This window comes from Hemicordylus capensis, chromosome 5, assembly GCF_027244095.1.
Source record: "Hemicordylus capensis ecotype Gifberg chromosome 5, rHemCap1.1.pri, whole genome shotgun sequence".
Classification (NCBI taxonomy): Eukaryota; Metazoa; Chordata; class Lepidosauria; order Squamata; family Cordylidae; genus Hemicordylus; species Hemicordylus capensis.
Window position 1 is genome coordinate 94,584,455 of NC_069661.1, and position 27,562 is coordinate 94,612,016.

The window sequence follows — 27,562 nt, forward strand, 5'->3', positions numbered from 1 at the left end:
CCCCTCTTTCCCCCTAAATGTGAGTTTGTTGCCTTATTATTCAATGCCGTTTTGTTAAATTAGGGAACAGAGCGTTTTTTATTCTTTCCCAGAAGTGCCCTTTCAGATTCTGTAATTGCATGTTCTGATCCTCAGGAAGGGAGAGAAGATCGAGATCAGTCACGACTGGACTCCATGATGTTGCTCATTCTGAAACTGGACCAGCTGGATCAGGACATAGAGAACGCTCTCAGTTCAGGATCCTCGCCACCCAGCACACCGACACACACACGGAGGCACATACCTGTGAGCTTCTTTGTTTACTTTTTTTCCTAGTTGTATATTTACTTGTGCTCATTCTTCCTCACTGTCTCTCACTATGGCTTTCTCTCACTCTCGTTGGCCTTTCAGTTTCAGTGTGTGCAATTTTCCATTTTTAAAAAAGTAAAAGGAGTTCAGCTTTTGTTCTGTTTCCTAGCCTCCAGCTACCTATTTATTCCTTTTTGGCATCCTTCCACCCTGGGAAAATTATAAATCTGAGACTAAGGCAAGTGGAAGGTGCAACATTCAAGAGTTCAAGCTGACTCCAAAGGGTTTCTCTTTTTACAGCCAATTAGACTGAAGTTAGAGTCACATCCACATTGGCCTGATGCAGCTGATGCTTCATTTGCAAAAAGGGGTCCTGAAATGTTGTGTCTGTCACGGTTTTGTTTTGATCCCCGTTTTAGTAATATCCTAGGCCTCCAGCAGGGAGCCATTTATGGGCTGTTTACAAAGCCTTTCTCTGTTAAAATAATATTCAGGCCAAAAAGCATTATTTGTAGCTTCAGATAAGAGTTTATTCCATTGGGATAGTATTTTATGATATGGGAAAGGAAGAGGAAATCTCTAGTTCCGCAATACAGGATTATTTTAAAATGTTTGCTATATATCAAGAAATGAGAGCTTTATCGGTTTTATAGCACTTTTAAGGGCACAATCCATTCTGCTGCGCAACCCCCATTTGCTTCAATGGGGCTTGCACAGGAGAATTTAGCACTGGATTGTGTCTAAATGCACTAAATGAATTGTAATAATAATAAACTTTATTTGTTAGCCACGCCATATCAAATAGTTATCTGGGTGGCTTACAGTACAACATTAAAACATGAGATAAAATCACACAACAAATCAAATCATAACAGACCCCAAAAAAGTGGATGGTAGGAGGAGAAAATAAAAAATAAAAAAACAATTTAAAATACATTTTTAAACAATCAGTTAAAATCAGATCAAAATTTTAAAGGCCTAAGTGTCTAAAAGAACAAAGTGATGAAGCCAGGTGAACCTCACTGGGGAGGCTATTCCATAAACGGGGTGCAACCACAAAAAAGGCCTTTTCCCTAGTAGCCATCTGCCTCATCTCATTTGGCAGGGGCACTTGAAGCCAGGCCTCTGAATAAGATCTTAAGGTCTGGGTTGGGACATATTGGGCAAGATGCTCTCTCAACTAACCTAGTCCCAAGGCATTTAGGGCTTTAAAGGTTAACACTAACACTTGGAATTGAGCCTGTAAACAGACTGGGAACCAATGGTGCTTTCGAAGCACTGGCATAATATGCTCAAAACATCCAGTCCCAGTTAATAATCATGCAGCTCTATTTTGTACCCACTGCAGTTTCTGGACCATTTTCAAAAGCAGCCCCACATACGATGCATTGCAGTAATCCAAGCGAGAGGTTACCAGAGCACGAGGATGGACTGTATGTTTTAGGTGGGAAATCACATTTTTTAATAGCTCACAATGTAGGGAGACTGGGGGAGCTACCCTGCAAGTAAAAAAAAACTAGCACAGCAGGAAGTAGGCCCTGCTAAAATATGTCTCCCTGGTGTGCTACTTTCTACTTGAAGTGTTAAACATTGGGGGAACATTTTAAAAAAAAAAAGCATTTCCACTAGCATTCTGAAGTAGTGTTCACACTACTACCTCAGGATTCTACCTCCTCACTCTACTATATATGTAGAGCAGCTCCAGGCTCTACAGTTCTTAAATGACACTGACTGACATGATGTGCAGTGCTAACTGGGCCAGAGGCCATCAGTGCTGCTACTGCTGTGTACATGGAAGCAGTGACTGATACCAGATTTAGACAGAATCACACAATTAGGGCCTATAGGAAGTCAGATATTTCCCAACCACTCAACCCTGTAAAGATCATGGCCTAAGAAATGGCTAAGAACTAGGGCTGAATTCAAACATCATTCAGCCCTAACTTGCATCCCTTCTCATGCGTTGTTGTGACAACTGGCTCCTCTTTTGCCAATTTTTGAAAAGTGCTATGAACATGGAAAAGTTCACCTTTGTGTCGAGGGCGGAGGGAAGAGAGAATGTGGCACAGCACAGCAAATAGATCAAGCATTGCCCAGTTGTGTGCAATTGTATAAATAGAGTGTATTTATGGGTTCACTCTTTGTTAGGAAATAAAGTACAGATAAACTTTTATTTTTTGAACCCAAATATTATAGATTTTGGATTCTCTGGATAGCGTTCACAGAACCGGTAGTTCGGCCATTTCGCTTCCTCATTCTGCTCTCAAATGCTGTCTCAGGCATATGCTATGCAACCTCATTAAGAAAAATAACTTTCCAAGTCCCAAAGAGTGTTTTGTGTGGTAGTATATTTATATTTTGTTCATCACCTTCGATGTCCCCAAAGCTGTGTGCTTTGTGTTATGGAATCTTATTTTAGTAACTTTTGTGACCATGTACTTTTTGCCTCAATTTTCTGGGCAACTGTCTAATCAGGACTGATCTTCCCCCAATTTAGTCTGGAAAATAGAGGCTTCTTTCTATTTCACAAATTAAATCTTGCTCAGAAACACACTGTTGGCTAAACCTGTTGTGTTGTTGTGGGGGTGTTATCGCCTTCTCTACTTGCCCGGTTCCTGGGCCTTTACCATAAGCTTAAATAAATTTAGCAGGTGCACACACTTTTCTTGGTATTGAAATAAGTTATGCAGAAGGCTTCACCTAATAAGTTTTTGTTTAGCAAACTGCTAAATGCAAAGAAGTGAGGCCCGCAGGAAAGTTGTATACAATATACAAACAAATGTCAAAAATCTGTGTTTATTTCTGTGTGTGTATGTATATTTAGGCATAATCCAGTGGGCAGTCACATTTAAAAGAGGGACCATAGCTCAGAATAGGGCACATGCTTTGCATGCAGAAGACCCATGTTCAGTCCTTTGCTTCTCCAGGTTGGACTGGGAAAGATGTCCAACAGAAGCCCTGGAGAACTGCTGCCAATCACTGTAGGCAATACTGAACTATATGGACCAAGGCTCTGACTCGGTACCAGGCAACTTTATATACATTACTCCTGTTCTTTTCAATGGGATTTAATTGTGCACAACTATGTGCTGTCTTGTGACTCTCCCTTGTTAATGTAACAAAGGGCCTGAAACATAGGAGATATGCAACCAAGTCTTCCATACACATTTGAAGTTCATAAACAAGAGGCTTCACCTGTGAATTGCATAGGTTTCCAGATGATGATGTCACTCCAGCTGTAAAATGACTTCCAGATGTTAGCAGAGGTTTCAATTGCTTCTGGAGACAAAAGGTGGGGACACAATATAAGATGCACAGGAAATACCAAGCAAAACATGCCAACGTTTTGAAACCTGACTCCTAAACAAAACTACATTTGTTTTTCTTATTTAAGGGCATTGGAGCTTTGATCAAAGTGCTTTATTTCAGAACAACTGTTCATTATTGTCAATAAAAGTGACATCTCAGATGTGTAGAAGGAAGGAAGAAAAATGTTCTGTACACTTTTAACAATAATGTATGTCTTCGTATCCTTCCAATAATTGGTAGTATTATAGTCATTTAAAGAATATGCACATTTGCTAAAGATAACTACTTTTTAAAATTAAAAAAAAAACAGGATTTGGAATCACATCTGGAAAGTGGAGTGGACATTGCTACACTGAGCCACCCACAAACCAACGTGCCTCCTCCTTCTCCTCCACCTCCTCCACTTCATACCTATGGTGCTGATCGAGTTATCCCCATTCCAATGGCTGGTACTGGAGCAAAACCAAAGGCTGGGGTGAGTTTGAAATCATTCTTATTTTTAACATTGCTTCTAATTTTGGAAAATTCATGATAAAAGAGAAGTAAGGCCTGTTGCCTGCAGGCTATGGATTGCTTGGAGGGTTTGTTCAGTTCTGCCGTTTTCACAGAATATGTTCTGGGAATGTTGCTGGGAAAGGCTGGTGCCATCTGCACCAAGTTAGTTGGTGTCATTTGGAAGGCTTTGGAATATGTGTTGTGGATTGATAGCACTGAGTGGAGAACAAGAAAAACAAAGATTTTTCCTTTTTTACACTTTGTGTTGGTAGGCATCTCTGTATGTGCACAGATCACAGCAAAATCTGTGATGCAGATGACTAAGGGATCAGATGCCAGTGGATTGTCCTTGTGGACGTTTTTTAAAAATTTCAGATCTGAAGTGCAGTTTTAGTGTTATAAAATATATTTGGAAAATGAAAATATCTGTTGGCTTGTGCACGGTTGTGGTTGTGTGCATATATGTGCAATTCTGAATGCATACAGAGGTGGACTGTTGGGACTGTCATTTCACTCGTTTCCATAATAATAAAAGGAAGGGAACTAACCACTGTCCAAAGTGATTGAGTTGAATCAGATCCTGATCCTAAAAAGTAAAAATATCTAGCTGTAAACTGTACTGGAAACTCAGGATTATCTGACCTCTCCAACACTGTTTGGTTGCTTGTAATGGTAGTTCTTAAATGGAACGTTTTTTTATAAAATCACTGCAAGAGATTTATCTGCATTGTATATTTGGGTATTCCTAATCTACGGTATGCCACACAGCCACCCGCCGCTACTTGGCATGGATTCTAAAGCGAATCAAGAATAATAAATAGTGAGCTTCTTTTCCTCTGAGCCTGTAATATGTTAATGGACTAGGCAGTGTTGACCACTAGGTGGAGTCTAAATTGGTGTTGAATGTGCCTGGTAAGATGGATAAATATATAGCTGTTTGTTGGATAACCAGTTATTGAAAGTAGGTCAGACAGGTCCCTGATCTGGTCGTAAGAGATATATGTATTGGCTTTTCAATCAGGAGCATATTCAGAATTGCCTATGGTTATCACCAAAATTCCATTTAAAGTGAAATTTGGCCCAGAATGTATAGCTCTCCCACAGCAGAATGAAACTGGACAGAACCATATTATTTCCCACTTTACTTACTTCATGGATCTCAGATCTGAATCTGAATGTACATAGGTTGCCCAAGAGATCTTCTGTCCAGGCATGGATGATCAAGGTTGCTGTATCATACAGGAGACTTGTTGTTCATGATTTTGCAGATCACAGTTTCATGTATCCGCGGATGAGTCTTCGAGACCAAGTTTCTTTATCCACGGTATGAATTTTTTTTCATACAATCCACAGTTCCTGTGGATTTTCAGCCACACAGTTCCTGAGTGGCTGAAAATAACTTCTGGTGTCATTTCCAGCCATCATTTTGAAGCGTGAAGCCATTTCATGGCTCTCCTTTGTTTGTTTGTTTTTAAATGAAAAATAAGAAGATTTGGGGGGCATCCCTGGAGACCTGGAGAACAAGGCACTACACTTTTCTGTCCTTATCCCCACCACCACCTTTTCAAGTGGTTTTTTTTAAGCTCAAGGAACCCATTCCCCCAGTCCCAATAGGGTTAAAGATCTGCCTTCTCGAGAAAGGGACGCAGCTGGCGCACTAGCCGAAGCCATGCAAAGCCGTGTTGTGTTATCCGTGGGAGTTAGCAGGCATGGAACCCCCACAAATAATGAGGGCTACCTGTATATCTTCACACCATGCCCTGGGACATTAAGCTCAGTGGCAGAACTAGAAATATGGAATGTAGGTGGAAGTTTTGGCAGGCTTCCGGATTGAAAATCTGCATCTGCTCAGGCTCTTTTATAGTGGAACCATGTGGTTCCACCTAGGTCTAGAATACTTCAACACTCAGGTCAGTTGATATCCCTCTTCCCCTAGCCAAAGAACATTGATTCCAAGTGATCTGGTTTCTGTTTGTCAGTTGGAAGTACTTTCCAACATGATTGAAATCATGAATCTGGCATGCTTTATGAAGTACCATGCAAAAATAAATTGAGCCAGACAATTCAGATTATGAAAATGAACATTAACAATAGGAGGAAATGGTCCAACATGTTTTGTTTGTCCATCAATGACAGTCTAAAATCACCCACAGCAACCATGTCAATCTCTTTTTGTCCAACTCAGGGACAAATGTTGTCCAATGCATTTAATAAAATAAATGTAGTTAGTATTTTCCAGGTTTATTTTATTTGATATTTTCCACTTTGGAAAGTTGACCTATTTTTAATAAGCACACTTCAGATATTTTATTTTCCTGTGTGTGTGTGTGTATGTGTGCTGCTATTGTAATAAATTTTAAGTCTACTTAGGATTATTTTTAGAAGGGTTTACTTTGGGGATGCATTTATTTATTAATATATTGTAGAAAACAACAGGCAAGTTGTTTTTCCTCTCCACCTGGAGATTTCTATATCAGGTGGTATAGAAATACAATAAATAAATAAATATGAGGTAATAGCTAAAAAATACTACACTGTAATTCCATATCAATTTAATAATTAAAAATACTTTAAATGGTTATTTCCATTGTGATATTAACTTTTTTTAAAATACAAAATGTCCAGGCCAGAATAAATATTTGATGGTTATAGATGTACCAAAATGAATAGATGATGGAAAATTAATCAGAAATGTAGATGTGTAAGCAGAGGTGCACTCGGGTAATTTTGGAGCCTGGACTTTGTAGGGCCTCCTATCCGCCCGCTGCAAGTTAAGCATCATTTTTTAACATGTAGGTTCTTGAGGGCACAAACCACACCACCCAGGACAGACTGAAGAGGATTTGGGGGCCCACAGGGTAAGCCCTGGAACTCAGCCCCGAAGTCCAAGAGTAAGAGCACCTCTGCACATAAGAGATATTTCATCAGTGGCTTCCAAATTCAGTTGCCAGCTGTTCCTCCTTCCGTGATCATGTCAGACTTAGGCCTTATTCACATGTGTGTCACACTACACACATGACTGCAGCATCAAATGGACTGTACTAGCACAGATTAAACACCTGCCAGGACCCATCTGGACTAAAATTCTGAGGAGGCCGTCTGGGAGGGAGGAGGTCCCAGCTGAGACCCTTAGCCCTGATAAATGCTTCTAGATCCAATAGACACTAAAAGCCAAAACTCACACTTTGTCACTTCATCAGAGGAACCCCAGAACTCCAGAGATTCAGTAGTCCCTATCTGACTCCAGTTCCTTCCCCAGGATGCCCCCACCATTGCCCCTGTGACTCCAGGAGCAGAAATGACACCAAACTAGGACTGAGCTCCAGCATCAGAGACGAAATGCTTGTCTGGCTGCTCAAGGCATCACCGTTACTCAGGAGGAGAGGAAAGCCAGCTCCGATTGGGGCAAGTCTTGGCTCCAGAAGGGGGTAACTTTTGATTCCCATATTCAAGACCTGACCTTCACTGGCACAATGGCCATATAGAGTTCCTCTTAGAACCAGGCCCAGCTGATTGGCCCCAATCTTCACCTAGCTTTTGCTCTTCTCGAAGTTCCAATCCTTGCCTCCTTTCAAGTTTGCATCCTGTCCTGGATTCTGATCTTATGTCTCAAATTGCCCTACCTAGCCATACTGGCCCCATTGCCCTGCTGGATGCAGCAAAGGACATGCCACATACAGAACTTCCAAATCTATTTCTCCATGTCAGCTTCTTCAGAAAAAGGCATAAACTCCCTAAATGCCTGCCTGGGGGCAGTGCTGGACTGGACAAAGGATAATAAACTGAGACCGAATCCCAAGAAGAGAGTGGTACTTACTGTGCAGAGTCGGAACTCAGGAGAAAATTTTGATCTGCTGGTTCTGGACAGGGTTACACTTCCCCAGAAGGAACACGTATGCAGTCTAGGAGTACTTCTGGATCCAAACCTCTCTGGTGTCTCAGGTTGAAGCACTGGCCAGAAGTGCTTTCTATCAGCTTTAGCTGATATGCCAGTGGCATCTGTTTCTTGAGATAAATGACCTCAAAACAGTAGTGCATGTGCTGGTAACCTCCAGACTTGACTACTGCAATGCACTCTATGTGGGGCTGCCTTTATATGTAATTTTGAAACTTCAATTGGTGCAAAATGTGGCAGCCAGGTTGGTCTCTGGGTCATCTCGGAGAGACTACATTACTCCTATATTAAAAGAACTACACTGGCTACCAATATGTTTCTGGGCAAAATTCTGGGCTGGTTATAATCTATAATAGTTATAATCTATAATACTCTAGGCTTAGGTCAAGAGTATTTAAGAGAATGTCTTCTTCGCTATGACTCCCACTGCCTATTGAGATCTGAGGAGGACTGTCTGCAGTTGTCTGGTGGCTACACAGGAACAAGCCTTCTCTGTTGCTTGCCTGAGCCTTTGGAATGTGCTCCCTGCTGAAATAGGAGCCGCCCCATCTATGACATCTCTTAAAGATAATCTCAATATGCATTTATTCACCCAAGCTTGTAAACTCAAATTGTGGTTTTAAACTGTTTTAATGTTTTGCTTTCTGTTTTAATTTGTCTTATGTTGGTTGTAAACCACTCAGAGATATGAGTTTGGGATGCTATACAAATATATTGTATATGTATATAATATATATACACACACCTTATCACAGATAATACCACAAGCAGAATGCTTTTGAACAGATTTCGTCCATACCATTTAGCTGCCAATCACGAGGTCAGGTGATGTGCATGCATGTGTGAACAAGTTCTCACTTCTATAAAAATTATGCATATGCTCAGAGCATATATATGCATATACAGTACTCATAGAGGATCAGTGGAGGGCACCCTCTAACTGAAATATAAATTTGGTCTATTAGTTGGAATATCACAGGTCATTAACTTGCCCTATCAGCCTCCTCACTCAGAAAATAATGTAAGTGTAACAACAGGAACATAAGTACGAGAGGCTACGAAGGTGTCTTCAGCTGAATGAGCAGTTTGTTTGCATGCCTAGGATCCATGCAAGGCTGGCTGCAGGTTTGAATTAGCACTCAGTATAGTGCCTGCCAGTAGCCTTCCTGCATGAGTGCTTCCCCACCAGGAAGTTTTACAGACTGGGCTTTCCCCGCAATCCACTCCTGATTGGATGTGCCAGTCCACATATTTGCTGAAACCCAACCTCCCTGCAGGCTATCAGGGACCAGGACAGACAGGACTTTGTTTTTCTCCAAAGGGAGGCTGCGAATTCTGACTTAGCCCAAGTTATGTCTGGGGTTTAAAAATCCTCTATTTCCAGCAGCTTTTGAAAAAAGCTCTGTGGCTCCTGCTTTCTCCAAAGGTGTTGATGGAGGTAATGATGACTATGTGAAGGAGGTGCTGATGGCTATGCGAATGCTCCGTCTAATCCCTTGAATTAAAATGCCTCGAATCTGCTGCAAAGCAGATTCGTTCTTCAGATACCCCAAGGCATAGAGCCATGTGTGAAAAACCTCCTGGTTATGATATCTGTCTGTGGGCAGCAGTGGGTTTTATCTTGGCAGCACCAGGAAGTTTTCCACACCCGCATCTGCTCCAGAATGGAGGGGGTGCAATCACATATCGGCCAGATTTACCCGAAGTCCCTGCTAGCTATTGCTAGCACTTCACACACATTTCAGGCTTTTCACTGCACATTAGAATGTAGCCCAATTTATATCCAGGATAAAAAAAAAATCCACTTTTTGCGTCAGTTTTTTTGGGCAGCTTCGAACTCACATTAAAGCCTTGCAGTAAACCCATGGTAAAGCCTGCTGTCTGGGAAAGCTCCAGGTGGCTTTTAAAACACTTTTTAAAAATGTTTGGCTGCTGCCTATATCAGCAGCAGTGGAACAGAACTCTTGGTGACCTCTCGCTGCCATCTAGATTCCTCAATAATGCTCTAATACAGACTCTTTTCAGGGCATTGTGGGGAGCCTTTAGCTGCCATGAACTTTACTTCTACCACCACTATCACAGAGATGGCAAAAAGCACATAATATTTTTTTGAAATGCTCAGTACCAAGAGAAGCACCAGAATAGAGGGGGCTTCACAGGATATGTTAGTCATGAGCCCTGCTGGGCCTCTGGGGCCTAGTATGTGCCTTAGATCCCACATGCTGACATTAGTCCTGGATCCATGGACTATAAAAATATATTGATGCAGTACCATAGTCCTTTACACACATTCTGTCAGTACCCTCCCCTGGTACCTAGGAGCTACCCATGGGGAACAATGCGGTGTTTTGAGTTTCCCCAATGTTCCGTATGGCCCAAACACACAAAATGTTTCAAGGTTTGTTCCATTGAAACAAGCAGGTCAGCCACTGTTTTGACAAAACTTTTCGGCCATCTGTGTTTTGTTTTGAGCTCGAAACAAAATGCAGAATCCGTTTCATGCCCATCCCTAGATCTTAATTCTGATGTGCTTCATTTTGCCTATACCTGTATTATTAGAAGCTGAGGATATCTTTTACTGTAGCTATGAAACAAGCTCACCACAATGTGGCTATTTATCTTGGAATGCACGTTTGGGGTCATCTGTATGTTATTGATTTCATCAGTTCAGGGCCTTGTTTGCCATTTACTGAGACAGACACAGATTTCTAAACTTGTAACAATGCATTTGGCAACTGGAAGCCAGAAAGGAATGTAAATCAGTCTGAAAACACAACGGTCAGCAGTCTTTTGTCCCAGTAAGCATGAAAAGCATTAAGAAGGAAGGGGGAAGGAGTTAAGTGTGCCAGATGTCACTGTCTGCTGGAGAAACTGATGTCACATACATCTGGGCAACCGCAACCACCAGGGCTGTCTGCTACATTCAGTTTAATGTAGATAGTCTAAAGGACAGCACAGCCACGGTTTCATGCTTTGCAACTGGCTAGCCTGCAAAAGCACTTCCAAGTCCCTTTCATCAACTTTTGCATTGGAAATTGGCAATGAAAATTGCCCATTTTATGTATATGCTTTTTGCGAAAAGAAAAGAAAACACATTCTGTATTCAAAGGATACAATAATTGTATATTCCTGCTCTCCCATATCTGCCTAATCATAAGCATGCTCAGCGTTCTTAAAAAATTTAATTGCCATATTACATTTTGTCAGTCAATTTCTACAATGTGAATATTTAGACAATTTATGATTTCTCTCTGAAGCAAAAAACTTGATACCAGTTTTTAAACTGGTACCTGAATACACACGTACACATAGGGATAAAGTTGTGCCATCAAGTCAGTGTTGACTCCTGGCGACCACAGAGCCATGTGTCTGTCTTTGGTAGAATACAGGAGGAGTTTACCATTGCCTCCTCCCGCGCAGTCTGAGATGATGCCTTTCAGCATCTTTCTATATCACTGCTGCCCGATATAGATGTTTCCCATAGTTTGGGAAACATACCTGCAGGGATCTGAACCAGCAACCTCTTGCTCCCTAGGTAAGTTACTTCCCTGCTGTGCCATTAGGTGGCTTACACATAGGGATAGGAAGCCTTTAAATGCTACAAGAGCCATAAGGAGTGCCAGCTTAGGGGATGGCTTTTCAGCAATGCCAAATGCAAGAGCTGCCGCATTTAAAATGGCCCAAATTCCTACTGCAGCAGTGGGTAATATAAGACTCACGAACCGTTTATGAGATCTGGGGCTTTTGCCCTACCTCTTGCATCTCTATGCTCCTATCATATAACAAATCAGCTTCCAAGAATTGTATTGGAGGGGGAGGAAAACGTGCCCAGAAAACAGCACCCCCAAGCTGTAAACCTGCTTCTTAAGGAGGATGCAGTGCCAGCCATAATGGGATGAAATAATGCTACCTCCAAAGGATCTTGAACCACAATGCTGTTTACAGTTTGCATTCATCATCCATACCATTTGGTCCCTCTGAAGTAATTCTCCACACCATAGATTAAGATCCAGAATCTCAAGATGTCTCTGTGTAAGACCATGCACACCATTGGCCATTTAGAAGAATGAAAGAGGCACTGCAAGAAAATAATTGGCATGCCAGGTAAAATACCTACTACATTGCACAACTTAAACATAATAAAACAAAGAAACAAACTGAACCTAGGCAAAAATGCTGTGAACAAACTGTGCCTGTGAAAAGAAATTGCAATGAGGAGACAGAACTGGGGAATGTCCCTGAAAAGTATGCCGTAGGTGGAAGAGCAACTGGAGGATTGCAACTTGGAGAAGTTCCCATCCCCACCCCCAGGTGGGCATGATTAGCCGTAGCCATCTCACTTTCAACAGAAAACCTACAAAAATAGTTTTGTTTTGTTTTTTCAATGGAAGGTTGCACTATCACATGAATAATACACCTGTATTGGAAATGGCAATTGTACATTGCCATGTCACCCTCTTTCACATGACATTGTACCTCATATGGATTGGATCCAGTATATAATATAGATCAATACAAAAGCAGACAAGAAAATAAATTTCTAAAATATCTTGCAGCAATTTCAATAGAAATGTTTAATTATGTCTTTAGTAGTAAAATTTACCATTCTTATTGTGACATATTTCTGTCTAGCTCTGTCTTGAATTCCGTTGTTCGCTGCATGCTGCCATCTGCTGCTTGGATTGAGAAAAATCTATGGTATGCACGAGAAGAAAAGCAGAAAGAAGGGAGTTCCCTTAAGATCACCATTTTAAAGCCTCTTCCAATTGTTTTCTTAATTAATCACTTTAATTAGTAACATACATTGGTCAAAACAACATTAGAATTACTTGTGAAATGTCCTCTGAAAATATATGTAGATGAAAACACCAAATAGCATAGTCTGCTTTTTTCAGTTAAGAGTGAATGGTATTACTTGCAAAAGTAAATTAAATAGCTTCAGGCCCTTCACAAACAGACTATCTATGGGGATCCCTAAACTAAATGGGATTCTATATAAAGCTTTATGTAGCCTTTTTGTTCGTGTGTATATAATAGATTAACTGGGTAACAGTTGTTTCTTGTTGCCACAAAAGAGATAACAGAAACAATATTTCCAAACAGAAAATAAGAGTTTCTATATATGTATGTTGCAATAGACACGGAAAAACAAGGAAAGTTTTCCAAAACATCTCTGAACTCAGAAGGAGATTCCAACCTCAAATTGGTATGTTAAGGGATGCCAAAGGACAGATAGTAACTGATTCAGAGAAGATCAAACAGAGATGGAAGGAGTATACTGAAAATCTGTACAGCAGGGACGTCAACATCCAAGATAGTCTAGAAGATATTCTCTACTTGCAAGAACCTCTAGTTTGGGAAGATGAAGTTAGATCAGCACTCTGGTCATTACCAAGTTGGAAGACTACAGGAATTGATGGAATAGCTACAGAAATATGGCAGGCAACAGACAAAGAAGCAGTCAAGGCTCTAACTAAACTATGCCAGCAAATTTGAAGAACAACACAGTGGCCAACAGATTGGAAGAAGTCAGTCTACATACCCATACCAAAGAAAGGAGACTTAACAGATTGCACAAACCATTGCACAATATCCTTAATTTCACATGCTAGCAAAATAATGCTCAGGATCATCCAACGCAGATTAGAGCCCTACGTGGAAAGGAAAATGCCAGATGTTCAAGCTGGTTTCAGAAAAGGCGAAGGATCATGGCTGATGAACACTGGATAATTCAGAAAGCCAAACAATACCCAAAAGAAGTCAATATGTACTTTATTGACTACAGAAAAGCCTTTGATTGTGTTGACCATGTCAAGTTGTTCTCATTGTTCTCATGAGAAACCTATACAGAGGACAGGAAGCCACAGTCCAGACAGATCATGGTGAAACAGACCGGTTCCAGATCAGCAGAGGAGTAAGACAAGGCTATATATACATTCTCCTTATTTATTCAACTTATATGCTGAACATATACTGAAAGAAGGTGGATTGGAAGATGAGCGTGGTTTTAAAGTTGGAGGGAGAAACATCAATAACCTGCACTACACTGATGAGACCATTCTGACAGCTGAGAATGCAGATGATCTGCAAGCTCTAGTAATGAAAGTCAAGGAGTACAGTGGGACTACAACTAAACGTAAAGAAGACTAAACTAATGACAACAGGTACAGCAACCAGCCTCTGAACTGATAATGAAGACAATGAAGTGGTGGATAGCTTCTGCCTTCTAGGATCAACCATCAACAGTGAAGGATCCAGCAGTCAAGAAATATGCCGCAAACTAGCACTTGGTGGGGTTGCAATGAAGGCCTTCGAAAGGATATTCAGATGGCGTGACGTGTCTACACCCACAAAGATTAGAATCTTTCAGGCAAAGGTTTTTCCAGTGACACTCTTTGGATTAAAAAGCTGGACTTTGAAGCAAGATAGAGAAAGTGTTGACACTTTTGAACATTTTTGGTGCTGGTGAAGACTTTTGAGGATACCACGGACATCAATGAAAACAAACTAATGGATCATAGAACAAATCCAGAATTTTCACTCAAGGCACAAATGACCAGGCTCAAACTATCATGCTTCGGACACATTAGGCAAAGACCCAGCTCCCTTGAGAATTCCATAATACTAGGGAAAGTTGAAGGAAAGAGAAGAAGAGGATGACCAGCAGCAAGGTGGATGGACTCAATTACGACGACAATGAATGCACCACTAAGAGACCTTAAAGGTCAAGTTGAAGACAGATCATCCTGGAGAGAATCAATCTATGTGGACACTAAGAATCAACACCAACTTAACAGCAGTTAATCAATCAATCAAATCCAGAAAACATGGTTAGCACCTTTTTTAAAAATCAAGGTTGTTGACACTGACAGGATCACTCACAGTAAGCAAGAAAAATAACTCTCCACTCCCACCCCATGCATGTTTGTACTGGCTTACAGATGTGTTTCATCTAATCAAACAAAGACATAAGCTGTGGGAAAATGAAGTTAAGCAATTTATTTGTGAATAAATGAAGATTAAGGTTTTGAATTAGGGTTGTCCCTTCACAAGAAACATGTGGCATGATTTTTTCTGCCTTCCAAGATTCTGTAAGTCATTTGTATAATAAAATCATGCTAAAGAAAGCAGTTTGGTATTGCAAAATGTCATCAGCAGTTGTGTTGTCCAAAACTAAGTACTGGTCTGCACTTCATTTAAACTTCTAGAATTTCAGAGTTGTAGTTCTCTGTAGCCATATGGTAGCTTTACGATCACTGCTGATGTGTGAAAGTAACTGATGCTGTTAGATTAACCCACAGATTACAATGTAGTATCACCAAGTGGGGTGGAGGTAGCCACAGAAATTATTCCCAGCTGGTATTGTTGGAATGCACCCTTAAATACCCAATCTTGTGAAACAAGTGTGCAAGTATCAGTCACAGACATACTTGAATGAGTACAGAGGGTCCAGACTCTCTACTTCACAGAAGGGATGAGACATTCTAATAACCATGTAATTATGATCTAGCCATAAATCCATTATTATATTGTACTGAAGAAACTCCCCATTTGAAACTCTGAAATTCTAGAAGTTTAAATGAAGTGCAGACCAGTACTTAGTTTTGGACAACACAACTGCTGATGACATTTTGCAATACCAAACTGCTTTCTTTAGCATGATTTTATTATCCAAACGACTTACAGAATCTCGGAAGGCAGAAAAATCATGCCACATGTTTCTTGTGAAGGGACAACCTGATTATTTTGGCTTTGTGATAGTTGATTTCCAACTGGTCTTCCTTACAGTATTGGGCAAGGGCTCTCAGAGCTCTTCTGAGACCTATGGGGGTCCTAGAGAGAATTGCTGCATCATCTGCATAGAGTAGTGTAGAGATGTATTGATCTGCAACCTTGGGAGGGTGAAAATCTAATTTATTGAGGTGTCCATGGCGTTGATGTAGAAATTAAACAGGAGCCGGGCAAGAATACAGCCTTGTTTGACACCCTTAGAAGTTGGAAAAGCGCTTGATAGATTAGCTTGGAGGTTGCACCTTACTTTGAGGGACATATTATTCTATAGGATGTGGATAAGATATAGCAGGCACCAGTCAATTGAGGAGGCTTCCGGTTTTCCCCACAGTTTGACTTGTGAAATGGAATCAAATGCAGCCTTGAGGTCTATTAAAGCTGCGTATAGGGAGATTATAGTATGGGTGGAATATTTCTCAACTAGATGCTGGAGAATTAGACACTGGTCAATGGTGGATCGTTCCTTCCTAAAGCCAGCTTGCTCCACGTAAGGAGGTTTTCTTGGTCCAGCCAGTCTCTAAGCTTCCAGTATAGATGTCTAGCATAGAGCTAGCTGACTGTGCTGAGCAGGTTTATAGGTCTGTAATTTGATGGGTCATCCATTCTGCCTTTGGGGGGGGGAAGACTGTTAGCCCCCAGTCCTTAGGAATATGGCCATGTGTGTCAATAAATGTGAATAATGAGGCCAGGATAAGGGCCCACCACTCTGAATTGTTTTTTATTAGCTCTGGGGGAAATAAGTCCTCTCCATGGGCCTTCCCAGATCTTAGTTGGGAGATGAGGCTCTTAATCTGAGGTGTTGTCACTGGTGGCCATATGGGCAGGTCCTTTACATTGTGCTGGGGGCAACTGTATTCTGCAGCTTTAGCTTCATACAGATTATGGAAGTATTTTTCCAAAATCACTGGTGGAATATAGCTGTCCATGCATGTCAGGCCATTACTGAGGAGATTTGCTATAATGTGCCAGAATGAGCTGAATAATTGGATCCAACTGCCTGAATGAGGCATGACCAGTGTTCCCTCTAATTTTTATCATCAGTGAGTGGAAACACACACACACACACACACACACTGCACAGTTATCTCCACCCCCACCCCCACCTCTCTTCTTCTGCAGCTTATTAATTAACACTGAAACTAGTTATTCATTACTAAGCACCATAAATATGGAAGGAAAAAGAAGTGTATTTTACAATTCTATTTTATTACAAAGTATAATAAAAAACAACAACAAGGCAATACTTCAACAAACAGTTACTGGAAGTGATAACAGTTCAATATTCAAGGCACCTGCAGCTTCAAGGCACAGATTGCAATGCAGTTTGAAAATCCATATACATGCAGGTTCTTCCACTGGAGTTCCTTTTCCAATCACCACTTACTGTGTTTATATCATCCGTATGGACTATAGTTCTTTAATCACGTAAAAACCACCATGCTGGAACAGGCCAGGGGCTAGCTAGTTCAGCATCCAATTTCCCACAGTGGTCAACCAGATGCCTCTGAGAAGCCCAGAAGCAGGAGATGGAAGCATATCCTTTTTCCCCACTGTGGCTCGCCTGGAAGTGGTATTCAGAGGCATACTGCCTCTGAACCTGGAGGTAGCATATTCTTCTCAAAACTAAGGTAAAGTGTGCCATCAAGTCGATTTCGACTTCTGGCACCCACAGAGTAACCATTAATAATCATGTTTTCCATGGAGTTATTTAATCCCATCTAAGCTATTGGTTATCACTACATTCTGTAGCAAAGATAGTAGGGTACTTTTCGCTGGCAGAATTCCTTTAGTGAGCAAAACGTTTTACAGTCTCACTGGGTCCAGCCTGTGTGTTATAACTATCATGGTGCAGGACGGAACCTGTTGATCTATAATGGCTCCAGTTCTAATTCTTTCCCCCAGAGCAACCCAACAAAGACCAATACAAGTGAAATTTCCAGCGACAGATAAAACATGTTGCTGCAATTTAATTTAATTTAATTTTGCTAGTAATTTTAGGTTGTATTTATGCATTTTTTAAACTTCCATTGTTTATCTTACACTGAACTTTACAGCTCTGAGTGAATAACACATCTAGGTGTTGAACTTCTTGATTTCTGCATCAGACTGGTAAACTTCTGGTTGCTTTTGAAATTAAGAGACTAGAATCCATAATATCTTGCATGAAATCCTCTTTTCAATGAGGAAATTTTATTTTATTTTCAAGAGTCATACGCACCTCATATTCCTTTCAGATCTCTGAGTGTTACAGAACTTTTAGAAATAGCGCAACTGCAGTCAGCATTAATTGCTTCAACTCAGTGCCCTGTTCTCATACCTGCTGATTGGAAGCTCCCCGCCCACTCCCTAAAGAATCTCTTTTGATAGGCCACTTCTATTTATAGAAAGCCGGTTTTGGTGTCGGTAAAATTGGGGTTGGTAAAATCAGCAGAAACCCCCATCAAAGTCTATGGGGTCAGTAAAAAATTGCACACACAGACACCCAAAATTGGTGAGTGATCCTGGGAAGTTTCTTAATCTTGGGCCCCCAGACATTGTTGGACTATCACCCCCATCATCCCCAGACATGTCCTTTGTGGCTGAGGATGATGGGAGTTTTAGTCCAACAACATCTGGGGCCCAAGGTTAAGAAACCCTGCTCTAGAGGAAAAAATGGTTCCTGGAAAGTTGAACACCCTTGCTGTACAGCATTCAGCACTTGACCCTCATGCACCCAGCATACATGAAGCATTTGACTAAAGATGAATTTCTAGTATTGTTAATTAAATATACACAGATGGTCAAACACCAAGAAGCATGCTTGGTCTTATTATTATTTTCCTGGCATGTTGTATATGCGACATGGCACTGTGACATCAGCTTGTTAAGCACTAGTGAGTCCAAAATAACTGTCACATTTCAAAGCTTCTGTGGAGGAAGTATCAGTTGTTCAACAAAGTAAGAGCTCTTGATGAAGTAAATGAAATGTTGCCTGGACACTTTGGGAATGTTGTATCCAAGACAAGACAGCAGGATGGTCCACAAAATACATTTATTAAGAGCAGCTCCCACAACACGCACCGTCACAGCTGAGCAAGCTCCCTTCTGCTGCTTTCTACCCTTTTTTTCTGCTGGCTCCCTTCAGCTGGGCTATGCTTCCAAGCCACTTAAAGACACAGTACAAATCTTTAAACCACATGTGCCATAGAGACTCTAATAGATTCCCTTTTCAGGGGCTCCCAGTTTCCAATCTCAACTGTTCCAGAATATTTTAGTCAGACCTCAGGCTAGCCAGAATAATTTTGATTTCAATAACTTTACTAAGTTTCAAATATCAATAATAATTACAAACCAGCAAAGAAAAAACAATGATCTCTTTCAAACAGCAGGTTACAATTTAGAGAGAATGGTTCATCCTAAGTGAACAAGGCAGAATAACTATGAAGAAATGAAGGTTGTTATACAAATACGATGTATTTATACCACTTTTGGTATATAAGTATTCCCAAAGCAGTATATTTATACAAGTATATACCACTTTTGGTATATAAATATTCCCAAAGCGGTTTATAGTCATGGCCTTCTGACTATAAAATCCAAGTTTAAAAGTTGATTAATAAGGTTCCCCAACTACACCAAAAGTTTTAAGAAAGGTTTTGCTTGACTAGTCTAAGAGTATAATAACAATCAGTTATAATAATAATAATTTAAAAAAATAATTCGATTTCTATACCGCCCTTCCAAAAATGGCTCAGGGCGGTTTACAAAGAGAAATAACAAATAAGATGGCTCCCTGTCCCCAAAGGGCTCACATTCTAAAAAGAAACATAAGACACACACCAGCAACAGTCACTGGAAGTCCTGTGCTGGGGGTGGATAGGGCCAGTTACTCTCCCCCTGCTAAATAAAGAGAATCACCACGGTAAAAGGTGCCTCTTTGCCCAGTTAGCAGACATCTTTAACTGAAGGAGTCACCTCATAGCAATGGTTACTGGGTTGGTCCTGTTATTCTTTATAGTCCAAACCCACAAAGTTAGAATATTAAAGGTTAGACCACAATTGCCCCAAATAAGCCACATTTATTTCACCCTCAGATCCACCTCACAGCTGTCTCTGGGACTGTCAAATCACTTGGTGACGTCGGTTCCTAACCACAGCCTGGACTTCATCAGTATCCGAATGTACACCTGGTATTTTTATGACTAATGGTCACGCATCACATCCAACTGTAGCTTGATCAATATGTCACTAGAGCAGCTGCGAGAGCTTAAATGGGGTAACACCTAAACCACATCTTCTTTACTAAAAACTAAGATGACTTGGAGAAAAGAGTTCATATCTAAGCATATCGCATCTTGCATGCTTGTGCAAAGCCAAGCATTGCTATTCTAAAAAGCATACAATATTGGGGAAAGTCTACTAGAAGCAAGTAAAAGGAGATGTGGGTGTAGCAGCAAGTTTAATGGCAATGAATGGGTGGGGACCAAGGAAGTCACGGTTGCTGGGGTTATTATTTTTCCAATTCAAGGATTTAAAGGGCAGAATTATGTGTTTGTCATTGTATTGCCAGATTGCTTTAAAATGAGACCATGAAATGCCTACCAAGTGAAATATTTATATTTGTATTACAGATGCTCTAAAAGTACATTCTGATGATAAGAGAAAATATACAACATTTTGCTTCATTTCAGTTCTTTCTAAAAGTGAGAATACTGTAAAATAGTGATTTCTGGAGACTGATGGAACCACCTGGTTCTACTTCCACAAAACTGTCCTGCACATAATTATTTCCTGGTCATTTTAAATTAAATATTAATGTGCAGATGGTATCTTTTGTATTAATTGGTTTGCATGGATTGATAGAGTGATAGAGTGCCATCAAGTTGGTGTCGACTCTTAGCGACCACATAGATAGATTCTCTCCAGGATAAGCTGTCTTCAATTTGGCCTTTAAGGTCTCTCAGTGGTGCATTCATTGCTGTCGTAATCGAGTCCGTCCACCTTGCTGCTGGTCATCTTCTTCTCTTTCCTTCAATTTTTCCCAGCATTATGGACTTCTCAAGGGAGCTGGGATTTTGCCTAATGTGTCCGAAGTATGATAGTTTGAGCCTGGTCATTTGTGCCTTGAGTGAAAATTCTGGATTGAATTGTTCTATGATCCATTTGTTTGTTTTCCTGGCTGTCCATGGTAGACTCAAAAGAAGACTCAAAGGTCTTCTCCAGCACCAAAGTTCAAAAGCATCCATACTTTTTCTGTCTTGCTTCTTCAAAGTCCAGCTTCCGCATCCATAGAGTGTCGTGGGAAAAACCATTGTCCAAACGATTCTAATCTTTGTAGGTGTAGACACATCACAGCATCTGAATATCCCTTCCAAGGCCTTCATTGCAACCCTACCAAGTGCTAGTCTGCAGCGTATTTCTTGACTTCTGGATGCTTTACTGTTAATGGTTGAACCTAGAAGGTAGAAGCTATCCACCACTTCAATGTCATCAATTCTGAGGCTGGTTGCTGTACCCATTGTCATTAGTTTAGTCTTCTTAAGGGGCTAGTTTCTCACTATCATAGTCTCATGTCTTTAATGTCTGGGTTTCCATCTTCTTGGATAGTTTCAAATTTGTTTCACACTATGAAGTATTCCATTTCTTAATCATCGAATGCGAAGAAACCGTGTGTGTGTGTATTCAGGCGTACCACTGCCAATAATTGTGTTTTTTTCTATTTAGCCATTGGTACAAAGATTGTTTTGCAACCCACCAGTGCCATCTGTAGTGGCACACTGATGCATGTCAGGGAATAAAATGTCCTGAACATAAAACTCACTATCAGGTGTTGCTGTTGTTTTAATTGCCTGATAGTAGTAAAAGCAAATTTGTTGATCAGTGGTAGCTTCTTAGCTGAGTTCAGCCAGTTCAGAATCCAATATTATACTCGGTTCACATCAGTGCGTATCAACAGAAGATGAACTTACTGTATAAATGGAAAGAGAGCTTAAAAGAGTTAACTCACTAACAGTTTTAACTGCCTTTGCAGCCTGTTCCTAGTCTGTGCAAATGGAATGTAGTTGGCTAACCATATATCCTTGCCACACACATCTATGTGAATTTTTTCTTCATCACGTGAGTTAGTCATCTATTGCCAACTATGAGTGAGGTTCAAGTTATAATGGAGTTTTGCAATTGCAAAAGCAGAGTGCTATTTCAACATGTGTAGAAGTTTCAGAAGCTATTGAGAGGGATACGTGGCTATAAAATAAAATTTTACAGTTTTTAAAAGGAATAGGCGGAATAGCTAGTGGAAAGTTCTGGTGGGCCTGGATATTTTGCTAGATGCCTAGTGGATGTCCCTCTTTCCTAGGGTTGCCAAATCTGACTGAAGCTATTCCTGGAGATTTCCCCCACCCCCAATATTTTCACAATATCAGGCCATTAAAATATCCAGGATTGCTTTCAGTTGTCAGCTGGAGATAGCTGGAGATTCCAGGCCAATCCTGGAGGGTTGGCCTTCCTTCCCCTTCCCTCCACCCTCTCCAGAATGATTCCAGATGCCCAGCTTCCTAGTCTTTAGACTCGACAGGATCTGGAATATTTCAGTCACCCCAGAGATCCGACATAATAGGTTTCTCCCCTTATGTGCAGAGGCGTTGTGCACTGACATGGTACAATGTTTCTTGCCCCCCAAAAAGAACTATGGAAAACTTCTATATGCAGAGATTAAAATGTACCTGGATGTTTGAAGTGTGCGTGCATGTGTGTGTGTTTCCCATCTCCTAGACTGTGTCCTCCATATAGGAGCATGGGGGGAGGTGTGGTGTACCTTTACAGCTTTGAGGAAATATGTCCTTAGGTGAATATTCTTTTTCTTTGTTTCCATTTCCCTTTCCCCTCCTATTATAGATGAGTCCTGATTAACAAGAAACGTGATGTTATGGCCAGCAGACCTTTGCAATCTAGCTGAATATTCCGGGGGTTCACTGCATCCATGTCAAGCCAAAATTATCATTGCTTCCGTTCAAGACAGCAGGGCTGCCAGCTCCTTAAGGAAGCACCTGAACTTTTGCTCCCTATTTAGTCTAGATAGTTTAACATGTTCCAGTCCTTCCTTAGTGCTGAAGGAATATACTTGTCAGGGTTCTGCTCCACAGTTGTGCTGGAAACTGTCCCTGGACACCTTTCAAATATTTGTGAAATGCATAGTTCTTCTTTCCTATAGGCCTCACTTGACATAACACATTTTTACTCTCTGGCAGACAGAAGCAAGCAAAACAGTTCTCTTCAGGGGTGACTCCTACAACCTTATAATTCTCAGCTATGACCACTTTGCATTAACCTTCTGCCCTCAACCACACACATGTATATTGTTCTGTAATACAATACAGCTTCTCTGCCACCTATAGGAGAGATGCAAATTGAGCTGAATAAACTACATCAACACACATGTTTTTGTTGATCCAGCAGTGGCTCAGCAGTCCAGCAATAGCTCAGAATATCTCTATAGGATTGCATGCATTGTAATATCCTGGGATAGTAGTTTTTCTCCAGGGGAAGTGAAAGATATTAAGCCTTGCAGGATAAGAACCAACCATATTGCCAGGGAAGTAAGAGAGATGCAGTAAGATAGTAAAAGGCCTCAGTGGTGGTTGCCTCATTCTGCTACTGTGTGTCCTGAAAAGCATCTCACAGCCTCAAAACCCATGGATCATGTTCCTCCTGGGCCTCTGAACAGAGTTTTCACTTGTACCTCCCTTTTGTATTTAGTGGCAAAGTCTTGTTCTCGATTATGGGTTGAAATGCTACATCATAATCCTTTGGTACTGACCCCCTGAGCTATGGAAAAAATGGTTGATACTCCAGAGTCCAGGGTGGGTCCCTGAAACAGGGTGGAGGACCCCTGACACACCTACATTCAAGCTAGTATATATATAATTTGACTGTGATATGGCTCAAATAAATGGAAAACCATCCTCTTAGAGACTATTTTGAGCATTTTGTGGAAAAGATTAATTCCTTTCCTCTACGTCTTGCTGGCTAAAGAATGTGTTGGAAATCCATGTCTCAGATTCCTCCACCAGTGGTGCATCTAGGTAATTTTGGCGCCTGGACCTGAAGGGCTTCTGAGCTGCTGCCTCTATGAGCCCCCCGTGCTGCAAGGCCCCCCTTAAATTTTTTTAAATCAAATCTCCATCCTGGGTGGGGGGCGGAATGTGGGTTGCTAGACAGGTTGTATACAAGGACAAGTCTGTATGGATGGAACAAATCCTGGATAGAACCTGAGCCTCTCCTTCCCATCCTGCTGGGCTGCCCCCAGCCAGCCTGTGCGGACCATTTCCTCCACCCCAATCACATTACTGGAGCTAGTGGGCAACTACCTACTACCACTGCACTGGTTCTGCTGTGGCAACTGCTGCTGCAGGGCAAATTTCGATGGTGGAGGAAGATGGATTTCCTCTTTACTCATTTGGCCATTGCCGATCTCTATGGATGAGGACTGGCACTGCAAATGGAAAGAAGCGGTGAGGCAGGGCGGGTGTGGAGTAGTGGCAGGAGGTGCCCCAGGACATTTGGAAGCCCTCCCTGACTCAGGAGGCCATAGACCAGAGCCCCAAGGTCCAGGGGTAAGAGCACCTCTGTGCTCCACATAAGGATTTCCAACCCTATGAGGTTAGCACCAATAGGAATGACTTACAGGGACAATCCCTTTAAGAAAACAGTAATAAATTAGTGTGGCAATTTCTGTTGGGATCAGGTGGAATGCAAAATAAATGATTAACACACCTCTCTCAAGGCTAATCCAGACCAGGGTCATAGCTAGGGGAGAGGGGGCCCGAGTTCACCCCTCTCCTTGGTGGCCTCTCTGAGTAAGAGAGATAATTAAGAAAATAGGGAGGGGTGGAACTGGGGGGGCCTTAGGAGCTGGTTCTTTGAACCCATCCACTCCATTATAGCTACACCCCTGATCCAGACATTTCTTTTCTAACAGGGTACTGTCCTTTCACATGTCTGTTCCACCTCAAATTTCGTGTTGAGGGAGCTTGTGTGAATATAATCCACATCAAAATTATAACTCATGCTCACACATCAGGAAAAAGGCTAGGCTAGGGACCTTTTTTCTGGTGTGTTAACATTTTTATTTGAGGCATGAGCTTGATACAGACACAAACACAATTTGCGATGGTAGATCACATGAGAGAACTGTGCCATGTCAAAGAACGAATGTATCAATTTGCTGTCAGAGGCACTGAACTGTTGCTGTAGATAAGGGTTATGTAGGTTGCTTTTTAAAATTTTTATTTTACTAACGTCTGAATTGATTTTCAGATAATAATGTGTTGCCTCAGAGAATGGTTATGAAGGTTGCTTTTCTTTTCTGAGCATTTGGGTGTACTTCGGAGTGTGAAATTTTGAAAAAGCAGGTTATTTGAAGTGGAACAAGAACTTAGAGGGCATTTTAAAAAGCTGGTTGCACTGCTTTATCATTACTCAGAATTTCACAATTTTTGCTCAAACCACAGGATTAGTACCAAAGGCAACAAGGCCTCAGGGACCCAGTAGGAATGTGCCAGACAGAGTTCATAGAATAATTGCTTCAGGTTTCATTTGGTTGACCCTTAATCTATCTGGGTCATCAGAGGCCCTCCTGTTGAACATCACACAATATTACTCTAATCAGTTTGCACAGAATGATCCTAGAATCCAGATAAATATTGTTAATGAATGTGGTTATGATAATTCCTACTTGGAAGTTGTATGTATATGGAATAGATCCATCTTATTTATGGTTAAGATGGATATGGATCCATCTCATTTCTTTATTATTCCTCTGTGTAAACTGCCCTGAGCCATTTTTGGAAGGGCGGTATAGAAATCTAATAAATAATAATATAATAATATAATATCATAATGGCAACATATTTCTTTTACTAATATAACTTTTCAATTTATTTCATTAATCAGGTGTCATTTCCTCATCTTCATAGGCCTTCGTTGTATAAGCTATATGCATTTTGGACAGCTTTAAAATAAATATCTATAATTGAGGCCTTATAAATGGGTTTTCAGAGGTTTGTCATATCATCACCCAAATACGTTGCTTCTCAGCTGTTGGTTTCAGGGTCACACACCACACACACACACGATATTTCTATCCCTATACCTGAACATGCAAAGTCATGGAACCATTGTATCATATAGGTACACTAATTGTTTAACTGTGATTGGCTACGACAGCTCCATGTTCATTTTAAAACTGTTGGCAAACCCAGGTTTGACTCTGTATAATAACTGACCAAATAATACCTGTCTAAATTGTTCTCATGGATGGAAACCACAGCAGGAGTCTGATAGGTACTATGTTTCAGCAGTATACTATCTGCTTCTAATTTTAAGTGTGAATTGGCTTTTTCAGCACCAAGGCATGCAAATAAAATGTGCTTATTTTCTCTTGAATCCTCCATTGCATAATGTTTCTCTGCCAGCAAAATAAATAAATAAATATTTTTACAGGGGAGGGAATGTCACGCAATTGCATTCCCTGCTGTCTTGTGGTCAAATAATATCATCAGCCAGTTAGACCCATGAAATTCGATAGCATCGGGTTCCAGGATGACAGGTGGCCTTTGTGCTTTTAATAAATCATGGCACTGGAACCCACGTGGAATATGGGACTTATCTTACAAAGCACATGAGACATTCTTTCATAATTGTCTTGGGTTTTTAATACCCTTATCCCATGTTCCCATAGAAGCTGTGAAAGCTGTGAAATTATTTTCTTATTGTTTCTAGTGCACGTCTCTTGGTTTGAAGCCTTCTAACTAGCAATCATGCTGTTTTGTATTCTTTTCTCATAGTCTCAGTGGGAAAATTAAAACAAAGTAAAGCTTAACATTGGTTCTGAGAGACAGCACAATGATGGGAAGGTCTAGGCTAAAGTCCTAAACCCACCTGCATGCTTTGTAATTCCACTGAAATCAATAGGATGAATGAGATGTAACCTTTATACTACAAAACCCTGCATAGTTGCATGGGAAATATCCTGTTGAAGGGATTTAGGATACTTGCTAACATAATACTATAAAATGGCTATGAAACTCTCTGCTAAGTTATATATGTGTACACATGTGAATGTTGTGATGAGAGACAGAGGCAAAGAAGAGCTGTCTTCAAATCAAATGTGCATTCTGGACAGTCCAGTAGTTCTTAAACCTTTTGTTGTATTATGGGCCATCCTTGTGGATTGCTTTTTCTGTACAGGCCCACGAAGAATGGATAAAACCTGTTCCTTAGTTTTGTTAATATTTCCTCTTACTACATGCTGGCATTGCATGTTCAGGACATAGCCATACATAAAACTATTGCATTTTGCTTTTGTGGATATCAGCAGTCCCAGTATGCTTCTGAAGAGTGTGCATGGGGACTGCCACAAGTGTGAAATGACCGTTACTGTGCATTTTGTAGGGCGAAGAATAGAAAAAAGCAGCTTCCAGAAAAAAGAAAATACTACAATGATTTCAAGCACCAAATGAATCTCTACCCCACTGAAATTTAAACTTTAAAAGTATATATTTATGTAGATACGTGATATGGCTGTCACATAATGTAAGCAGTGTACACATTTATCCTACAGCTGGTAGACCTTAATTATTTTAAGGTCTTTATTCCTTACAAATCAGAACCTCCTCATGCTTTCTATACAAATGTGTGCTTGGCAGAATTGGGCTTTATGGGCGACCAAGACTGAGTACTAAATTCTTTCTTTATTCCCATTTAAAACCCAGGCACCACTTTCATTTTTCTTATATAAAACCCAGG

At 40.8% G+C, this 27,562-nt stretch overlaps 1 protein-coding gene across 5 annotated transcripts in view; it reads left to right on the forward strand.

Annotated features, from left to right (window-relative positions):
• DLC1 (DLC1 Rho GTPase activating protein) overlaps positions 1–27,562 on the forward strand; it is a 338,048-nt gene that overhangs the window by 81,821 nt on the left and 228,665 nt on the right. For all 5 annotated transcript variants that reach the window (XM_053255903.1, XM_053255905.1, XM_053255906.1 and 2 more), the window contains 2 exons: positions 136–285; positions 3,908–4,072. In XM_053255903.1, the coding sequence (XP_053111878.1) occupies positions 136–285; positions 3,908–4,072 (315 nt within the window). The remainder of the gene's footprint in view (positions 1–135; positions 286–3,907; positions 4,073–27,562) is intronic.